The sequence below is a fragment of the Pogona vitticeps genome, chromosome 4, assembly GCF_051106095.1.
Source record: "Pogona vitticeps strain Pit_001003342236 chromosome 4, PviZW2.1, whole genome shotgun sequence".
NCBI classification, from domain to species: domain Eukaryota; kingdom Metazoa; phylum Chordata; class Lepidosauria; order Squamata; family Agamidae; genus Pogona; species Pogona vitticeps.
In genome coordinates this window covers 193,632,344-193,642,739 of record NC_135786.1, presented here as the reverse complement: position 1 = coordinate 193,642,739, position 10,396 = coordinate 193,632,344, and the positions used below count along the sequence as shown (strand labels likewise).

The following is a 10,396-nucleotide window of genomic DNA, read 5'->3' as shown; positions in this document are numbered from 1 at the left end:
GAACATTCAATATGTTACAACACTTGAACAAGTACATATGTACCTGCTAGAGTGTTATGATATGGACTGTTATTGTTCAGGATTCCAGCCTTGACCCTTCAATTTTGTATCTCCTCACAACCCAAACAGTCAGCATTTTGTGGAAATGGAGCACACACATGGATTCCTTATTAAGATTTTCTTTTGTATCTCTTATTTTCGCAGTAAAAGAGGTGGCAGCTAAGTCATCAGCCTAAGTAAGGGATTTGACAACTCTCTTTATGTTTGATCGGCAGAAGGTAGTACAAAAGCAAAGACTCAGAAAGTGCTATATGATGCACATAGAATGGAGGTTAAAGTGAGCTACCAGAATAAAACTCAACTCTGAATGGGTAAGAACACATGTCATATGCCCAAAGCTAGTAGTTAAAAAAAGTCTTTTATTTTCTTCTTTCTTGTATTCTCAATTACAAATCAAAGAAACAAAATCAAACAGAAAGAAGGGTTTTATTAGTGGTACATTAATGAAATTAAACAGCTAGATGGTTGGTGAGTCACTGAACAGTACAAACAGCAACAAACATAATTAAAATGAAATAAATACTTAGATTGTTTCATCTCTTTTTTAAACTTTAGTATTTATAAAATATATAATACTTTATATTACATTTGCTCTGCAATTTTTCCCCAACCACAAAATAAAACTTGTGAGACATTACCAACATATACAAAGCAATGAGAATAAGCAAAGTCAGACAATTTTAAGGTAGGGGGAAACATAGCTGAGATGATTTTATTACTCTTTGTCAAGATAGTGCATCTGCTGCAAAAATAGTAATTTTTGTCCAACCAATATATACATATTTTATTTAGAGATATTTATATCATAAAGCAAGTGTAAAATATAATGTAAAATATACAAATAAATTTGATCTTCTTTTGTTCAATAATTTCTGAGGGCTAATACTATCATATTTTAAAAAATAAAAACTTCCGCAACTGTAACTTGTAGGTTTGGAACTTTAGAAGGGGGCTCAACATGTTAAATCAATTGTATTTTCAATGACAATTCTACACAATTGGTTGCTCAAGTTATTTAGAAATATGCTTTGGACGGAATCCTGTGCTCAGTTATATGCATGCAAGTCAAATTGAATTCAACAAGAGTTGAACATAGGTAAATGTTAATGACATCTCATTTGGTGTTCTGAGGAAGATCGCACCATGTCTAATGAATGCTTCTTCATGTCCAAAGGAACAAAGCACTCATGCACACACACATGCGCACACAGATGCTGCAGAAAAATGCACAGAGATTTTTTTGCTTGCACTGAGATGAATGTTCTTGTGGTTGGTGACATGGTATGGAACAGGATATTTGGTTCCAGCACCAAATACATCTGGGCACCATTTTAGCCTCCTGCTCATATTACCAATTACAGACCTACCGTTAAAGAGAGGGAGAATGGTACACCATTTGGAGTGTTGGGGGGGGAAGTTGTGTGTGGGGGGGAAGTTATTTTTATGCTTATATCATCATCATCATCATCATCATCATCATCATCATCATCATCACTGCTAGTAGTACTATAGTTCCTGTTTCTCAGCATTGCCAGTGGAGGGGGCATACACAATAGTCAATCATAAAAATTAGGACTCATGTCTTTAAAATGGATGGGTTTCATCATCATCATCAGGGAAGAGGAATGAGATGGTGTTTTCTGCCACAGGTGTTAAAATTACTTGACTTGAGTGCCATGCACCTTGATTTAGGCAGGGTCTCATATATTGCTCACCACAAGCTGACTGTCTTGGGCCAATTGTCTATAATATTCACATAAATGGGCATCATGTGGTTATCATAGACACCCATGAATAAAATTCATAATCTGCAGTGAAGAAGCATTTGTGTGAAAACAGTTGCTTGTGTTTAGGCTTCCATGTGACCGGGATATCAGTAAAATTAGATATCGTAATCACACATAATCCTACATGCAAGCAGCCAGTTCACTGATACACATAACCAAAAGGATGTGGACAACTGGAGGCATAGCTAACAGCATGTCTTTTGCTAAGGATAGGATCTTGTATCTTTTAAAAAGATACATTTTGGGGAAAAGACTTAAATTCTAAAATGGAACGCTTCCACAGGTGTTTATCCAAGGTTCTGTATGTCAGGCCTTGGGAAAGTCACTTTTGGACTAAGACTGGGGTTATTTCGATAACATTTGGAAACTGCTAGTCTGGCTCCTCTCATCATTATTAATTTATATTTAAACATGATTCCTTTCACTTCTTTGAGTTTTGTTAAAAAAAACACCCATGACCCTACTGATTATGAGTAGCTTTGAAAAGTTTAAAAGGGGCTATAGTTCTGTTCATTAGGTTAATTAAATTTTTGATTCATACATAGTGAAACATTTTATTACAATAATTATTATTGTATACAATATTATTGCATTACAATAAATAATTATTATAATGAAATGTTTCACTATGTATGAATCAAAAATTAATGGGCTTTATGTTATTGTATTACAATAATTATTTTACAATGAAGCTTCAAAACTTCAGAGAACATATATTTCTATGATAAATGTGGCAGACATATTCTCACCAGCTCCATTTCTCCCAAAGACTGTACAAGAAAATAATTCCCATTGCATGTTTAAGCAATTATTTTCCATGAAAGAACTATTAAATTATGCTGGAATCCAAAGTTGACAAAGGCACCATGGCTGACCAGATCCTTCCATGCCCTTCCCATCACAATCATTTCATTTCCTTGCTCTTTCTCACTCTTGAGCAGAGGATGGAGGGGATTCAATGTGAAGCAGCAAGGAAAGTTGTTATAAAATAATATGCAAATTTCCTCCATCCCCACAAGTCAGAGATGCATTAGTTTCATATGCTGAACTGATTGGGCCCCAACATTGGTTTTCATCTGCAATTTCTACTGATAATTTCAGTTTTATAATCTCCATTACACAGGAAAGACATCAGCTCACCCCCGCCATTATTTCCACACAATAATAGTGACAATGTATTCATGCTGCATGTTGTCATTATGTGTAATCCATTATAATGTTGCAGTCTCATGAAACATCATTCACATTTAAGTTTCAGGGTTCTGAAATCTGCAACAAAGGACCCACTACTTTTCCTCCCTCCCTGCTACACATGAATACATACAAACCTAGCATCTATCCAAATCCATCTACAGCATTCTCTATATCTATATAGATAACATATGCACACAGCCATCACTGACAAAATATGTGTTTTGTTAAACATCACATTAGTTGTCTATTAAGATAATGTGGGCAGATGGTATAAGCAATATATGAAAGCAGAATACTCTCATAATTCTGTCATAGCATTTCATTCAGTGTCATGGATAGGTTTTTCATACCTCAAATTGCTTTCCAAAGGCAGGTACAAATAAGCCAGTTCTATCAATCCCAGGCTATATTGTGTGGGTAATATTACTTTATGAATTGTCTTTCAATGACATATTGCATCTACTCGTAATTAATGCCATTTTATAGCCCAACACAGCATAATTTCAAGAACCTTGCTTTTGCCTTCACAATTTTGAATTTAAGAGAAAGTAAGGCCTACACAGTTACAATAGTTGGTACCATGGGAAATCAGTAGCACGGGGATTACTGTAATTGCGTAGCATGCAAAGACTGATATTTTTAAGGCACAGTCATGATAATTTCCATGAATGAATATTAATCCTCTCTTCAACTACAAAGTGAACTATGGAGTTAACTATTCTTAACTGTATAAAAAGAAAGAGCAATCATGTTGAGAGCTGTACTTGTCATTATTCCTATTGAAATCATTGTTTTCAACTCTCGGTTCTAATGGCAGCAGTTCAGATATCTTTGGTGACAAATGTTCACAAGAGGACCTCTAAAATAAATGAAATAAATTGGAATATCATTACATTTGGCTTTAGGGAATTCAGATAAGCAGACTTGGCCAATTAATCAATCTTACACCATGCTCTTAAAATGGTAAAACCTGTAATTGTACACAACATATGCTGGATTCATGAAATTAAATTTATATAGTAATTGTATTTGTAAACAATTTGGTTACAAGTTACCTGAGACCTAAAAGAAAGCTATCCTTACTGACTCAAATCCCATTATCTATATCCATTGGCTAAGTCCACCAGTGCAAATCTCAGTGGCAAATCATAACTAAAAAATTGCTGTTTCCTTTTGGTGTCTCCCTCCAGTTCTGTGACTAGGCACACAATAATACATGCAGATACTGACTTCTTAAATATCTGCAATTTACCACTGAAATTTATGCTGATGGACTTATGCTGGCGTAATACCTTGATTGGCTTCTGGCCGTTATATTTTAAAAAAATCTCCCTGCAATGATATCAGGTTGTTTCCCTCAGTCAGTTTGTGATTGGGTGTGGGAGAAGTTCTTTGAAGTGAAGAATTAAATACTATTTTCTGGAACCTATCCCAATTTAAACCTGGGTTCTTATGAAGCTTCAAATATAATCAAGAATGTAATTCTTTGAGAGAATTACAAAACAAAAACAAAGAGCCAAGAGCCAAAAATGTTATGGCACTTTAAAGACTGTCATATTTTAATATGAGCCTTCATGGATCAAGTCCACTTTCTTCTGGACCTGATCCATGAAACCTCACATTAACATATAGCAGTTAATCTTTAAGGTTTCTGTCTCTTGTGGGTTTTTTTTTTAACTTGTGTGAATGATAAAACCTTTATTGGCGTAAGTAAAAATTGGACATAGCCATGGTGGCTTGTTAGGTAACTACATATATAGGCATCAAGAGGGCAGAAAAGTGTTAGACATCCTTAAAGGGACAACAGTTCATCTCCTAACAATAATATCAAGGAAGTCTGTGACTTTTTCTACAGTGTCAGCCATCTCATATAAAGCCCTAAACGGCTTGAGCCCTGGATACCTGAAGGACTGCCTCCTTCCATATGAACCTCCCTGGCAGTTAAGATCGAGCCAGGGGGCCCTTTTGAAAGAGCTGTCCCTCAAGGAGGTAAGAGGGATGGCTTGTAGAGAAAGGGCCTTTTTGGCAGCTGCCCCCAGACTATGGTATGCCCTCCCGACTGAGATTCATCTGGCGCCGACACTGATGACATTTCAGCACCAGGTCAAAACCTTCCTGTCCCAGAAGGCTTTTAATTGAAATAATATCAGCTGTGGGTCTGATGGCAATTTTTAGAGTATATATTTTAATTGCATTTAAATTGTTTTGTCTTTTTATAGTATTTTAAATGTTGTAAGCCGCCCAGAGACCTTTGGCTAGTGTGGGTGGCATATAAATTAAATAAATAAATAAATCAATACATCTCGGCCATCAGCATATAGGAAACTTTATCCAGATCTGACCTCCCCTTCATCTTTAATAAAATTGGGGCTATTAACCTTGATTGGCCAATTGAGTGAAGCAGGCAGTGCAAAAGCATATGAACAAGGGTTTCCAGCACCCCCCTGTTAACATTGGCAGTGCCTTTCAAAATAGGCAACTGCATTAAATCTGCCATATAATACAGCAGTAGGCATGACATTGCATCTGGCCAAAGAAAAGGCCCTATATTTTGGGAGGCATTTGAGCAAGGAAAAGTAGGCAGCAGGTTTACCAATTTTAGAAGGAACATGGAAAAACAATGGTGAACAGAATTTATTGGCAGCACTGCAAAGGTCCTGGAATTCAATATCCAAAATTCTTCTTTTAATAATTTGGAAACCTAGCTCTTGACTTAGAGCTCCAAGGCAGTCGCTATCTATACCAATTGATTTCAATTTTTTCAAGAGGACCGTTGACCCAAAAGGCGGGACAGAGTGTTGCAGAATAAACTACATCTGAATTGTAATAGATAACCAAAATGTCAATGATCTCAGCCAAGCTACAGTCTGTATTAAAGATACTCCGGACTCCAGACAGAATACCAAGTAGGGCACACATCTAAGTAGCCCTAACACTTTGCGTAAGAAGGAGAATTGTAGCTGTTCAATCGATCCATAGAATTTGCCCAAATTGGGAAACCATGGAGGGCTTGTGGAATAATTTGGACTTGAAAACTTGTAATGCTGCTGGGACAAACCGATTGCCTGAATTATAGTAAAAACACAGAATAAATTGAGTAGGGATCCTAGCTGTTTTTATAGCCATTCTTTGATGGGGGACCCAAGAGTGTTTATAACGAAAATGAGCACCTAAATATTTATACTGTTTAACCTGTTCTATGTGATTTCCATTTAGGCTCCATTGAAATTGTTTCAATGTTTTGGCATTGTATTTTTGATTTATTATAATTTAATTGCATTTTATTTTTGCTCAGATACTCTGCACATCCATTAATCAAGCGTTTTAAGCCTAGATGAGTGCGGGAAATGATGGCTGCATCATCTGCATGGTGTAGTATCGAGATGGGACGAATTCCCAATTTGGGCGGGTGACCATCAAAGTCAAAAAGGGAGCGAGATCATTTATGTGTCTGTGTGTGTGTTTTGTCTGATCTGCTTGCCCAGACTAATGCAGCTAGTTATTAAAAAAATAATGTTCTTTCTGTCTTAACCACTAGAACATCTTCTTCCGCTTCATGCAAACCATTTAACAATAACTAAAAATAATTAGCAAATAAAAATAATTCATATTTGGTCAAGCAGGAATCATCCTATAATATAATTTGTTTGTGTTGCTTATATATATTGGGTTTCCACCCTCAAAACACAGGATAGCATTGATTCATTCCATTTTCAGTACTGAAACAAATATTAATGATGTTTCTCCATCTACACTCATACATACATTAATCTGGAGAGCTCCTGTGTGTTTGTTCCAGGGTGCGTATTGAGATGCTGGGGCCTACACCCACTTTTTAGTTGGATCTAACTACAGTAGACCCACTGAATCATCAACAGGAACTTGATAAATCAACACTTAAATCAATCCCATTGATTCAATGGATCTAATCTAATGAGGACTAAGAGTTGGATTTAGCCCTGAGATTTTAAAATATTTACATGTTTATTTCCTTAAAAAATGTTATAGCTGAGCTTCTTCCAGGACATATGACAAGTAGAGAGGAAAGTACACCAAATATAGACGACCTTCTGTGCCACCAAAAGATCTTAAATTTTTCCGTACACTTCTATGTTTAAGAACCATAAAGAACAATCTGAGCACACTTAGCTTTGTTGATTTCAATCTGACGTATGCGTTCATACCTGTGCACTGGATTTTGATCAGCAAAAACCAAAGCTTTTCCAAGAAAGAGATAGAATGGCTCTCTAGAACATGATCAGTGTTATATTGACATATAGCTATGCGAGTAAAAATCAAAACTTAAAGTTTCATCCCTACATTTATCATAAAATGGACTTTGTAAAAAAGATGTGTTATTTTTTTTACCTCTTATACACATTTTACACATGGCCAGTCAGGGCATACAGAAAGGGCTGTACTGCAATGGCATTTGCAAGCTCTCCCAACAGTCATACTTTCACTGCATTATCTGAAAAGAGCCACCTGCATACAAGTGCACTGTGACTTTTTTCTGAATGTCAGAGAGGTCTAATTATCTCAGGTTTCCCAAGACACAAAGAAAAGGGCTATGCATGTATGGAACATACAAGAATGAATGCATGTGCACTGTCAAAAGGGGCTCTTGCTGTCTCCTATTAAAATATCTTAAAATGGATTGTGGACTTGCTTTATGGGCTAGTTTTATAATTCACAATATTGCACTAAGATACGTTCCAGGTTTTACTGTATAAATTGTGGTGGGGAAGATCTTTCACTGAACTTGAAATGAAACTTGCTTTATGAAAGGTCATTTCTTATAGTTGTGTTGTTAAATAGAACAAGTAAATTAGTCCAATACCTTGATTTCCTGTTGGCAATATGAAAATCAGATTTTAAAAAATTAATGCTTGAGCAACCTTTATTGTGCCTGTAACAAAATATATTTCAGATCTGAGAACAAAGACTGGTAGATTAAAAGACACTTCTCTATAAAACTGAAGGTTTTGTATTTGTGATAGATTTCCTTTCCAATCTCTTCCACCTCTCTGTCTGTACCATGGAGGGCTCCCCTGGCTTCCACAGCAGATTTTGAGGCTTTGCGGTAGAGCAAGTCACAGGGCGCATCCTCCCCTTTAGTTAACTTGATGGCAGAGTTCCAGGAGATGACCCTAACATTAGATCTTGCCTGATTATTAAACAGTTGTAATATTATTTTTTAAATTTTAAATCACAATTAAAAAAACATTTTGGCTTTTAACAAATTTTCACTAAAAATGGAGAATCTTTATCTAGAAATAAAATGTTTTTGTGGATTTGAGACCATGATCCTCAAGCTGCTACTTCTGTGTAATTCTATTAGATTAATGAAACTACTCCAGAATAAAACAGGAGATGACTCAATACGGCAAGATGTTACTCCTTCAAACTGCAGGTGATTTTTTTTCTTTAGAAAAACATTCACACGCAGAAAAAGCAGATATGTTGGTGGTGGTGAATGAATTTATACTGCCACTGTCCAATGTGAACATGTAATTCCCCATTCACATTTCTATTTCTAGGAACTGATCAGTTGATTGATTTACTGATGGAGTAACTTACTGAGGGAGAAGCCATGAATTTTGAGAGCCTCCACTGCAGTCTGAAAATGGTACAATATCCCTACTTTATCTGATGTGAGAACAAGGTCTAACCAGCTTAAGAATTATAGGCTATTAAGAGTAGATGGCTTTGTTACGCTTATATTTCCTCTAAAAAAAAGAACAGTTGGACTAATATGGCTATAATTTTCTCACTACAACAATGGGGAAAAAGCAGAATTAAAACTGAGCATGATTCTAGGTTGAAGGGACATAAATATGGATTTGCAACAGTACTTAAGGTGCTTTCTTTTCTAAGGAGATACAGTAGCATCTTTCCATTGTCACCTCCTTGTTGCTACATGCTGTATACCTCTTAGTTGTCCTTACGTCAATTGTAGTCTAACAAGAGGATGCTATTTCAAATCCAGAGCACAATAAGTTGTCATAAAAACATCTGGAAACAAGAAAAAGACAGTTCTCCGTCTATTATCATGGAGACAGGAAAATTGTATTAAACACTTAGGCGTAGTGTTATTTCAGTGGTTTTCTTTTGTTTCCTTCACCTCCATTGTCATTCAAAGCACAGTCAGATTGTAATCACCCATTTTAGGGATTTCTGCTTTGATTGCCTACTGATGTCTTATAAAGTTGAGATGTAAAATATGATTCCATGTGACCACAATTTGCTGATAACTGCCACTTGTCTCTTGAGCTGGTTTTCATGCTTCCTGTTCTCCATAGACCTAGTCTGGTGAACATATATGCACACTCTTATATTCTCCTGGAAAGTGGCAAATGTAGAAATGGGAGATATCAAGTCGTATACTTTAATTTGCTACTGCCAGAATTTGTAGCAATGGTAGCAGCAGCGGTTGCAGCAGCAGTAGAAGTAGTAGCAGCGGAAGCAGCAAAAGCAGCACCAGGAGCAGCAGCAGCAGGAATAGTTGTGGCTTGACTGCTGACATATAATGGGTCCAGACATGCCACTTTGGCAGCAAAGAAGGAATGAATACAATGGAGGACTGCAAACAGATTGGAAAATTCCAGCTCCTGAAAGAGAAAAAAAATATGTGAGAGAAACAGCTGTTCCTTCATCATCATGCAACACATCTAAGTACAGTGGTGTAGAAACAAACCAAGAAAGTCTTACTTAAATCATGGTCAGACAAATTCCTTAAATCATGGATAGACAAAATTTGCTAATTTGTCTTAAACAGTATTTTGACCTTTGGGTGCCTTCCCCGAGGCGGTGCCTTCCAGATGATTTCAGGTCCAACTCCCACTACTGCTTACTAGCAGCTATCTTAGTTGGGGAACTATAATCAAAACATCTGGAGGGCAACCAATTTAGAAAGCTTTTCGACAATTCATACTCAAATTAGTAAGCTGAATGTGATGATTTTATAATAGAAATTTGTAACAATGGATACTGCAAGCTAACTCAAGGTAGCATGGAGGCGAAGTATTATAATAGAACGGGGAAAGGGAGTGGCAAGTAAAAGTAAAAAAAAATAACAGTTGAGCAGGGCAATCCCCTCTCCCCTGAGCTGTTAGTGGGTGCTTGAAAGATGCTTTGGAGAGCTGTAAAACCCTCTGAAGAAGGTCTCTGTGTGGAAAGGTACTGGAAAGGGAGGGCAAGAATGTTTTACTGCACTACCAACTGGGTGTTACCATAATGTTGAATTTCAGCTCTTGTTCTTTCTGCACTGACATCACACACAATCATTAAAAAAAATAGCTTATTCCACTTCAACAATGGACAGCAGGTATAGGACAGCATTCTGTTAAATAGTC

The 10,396-nt window shown here is 36.5% G+C and overlaps 1 protein-coding gene across 2 annotated transcripts in view; it reads right to left on the bottom strand.

Annotated features, from left to right (window-relative positions):
* Positions 1-6,425: 6,425 nt before the first annotated feature.
* Positions 6,426-10,396, bottom strand: part of SNTG1 (syntrophin gamma 1) — a 290,507-nt gene continuing 286,536 nt past the window's right edge. For both annotated transcript variants that reach the window (XM_072998919.2, XM_078393734.1), the window contains one exon: positions 6,426-9,652. In XM_072998919.2, coding sequence (XP_072855020.1) covers positions 9,416-9,652 — 237 coding nt within the window. In that variant the 3' untranslated portion in view covers positions 6,426-9,415. The remainder of the gene's footprint in view (positions 9,653-10,396) is intronic.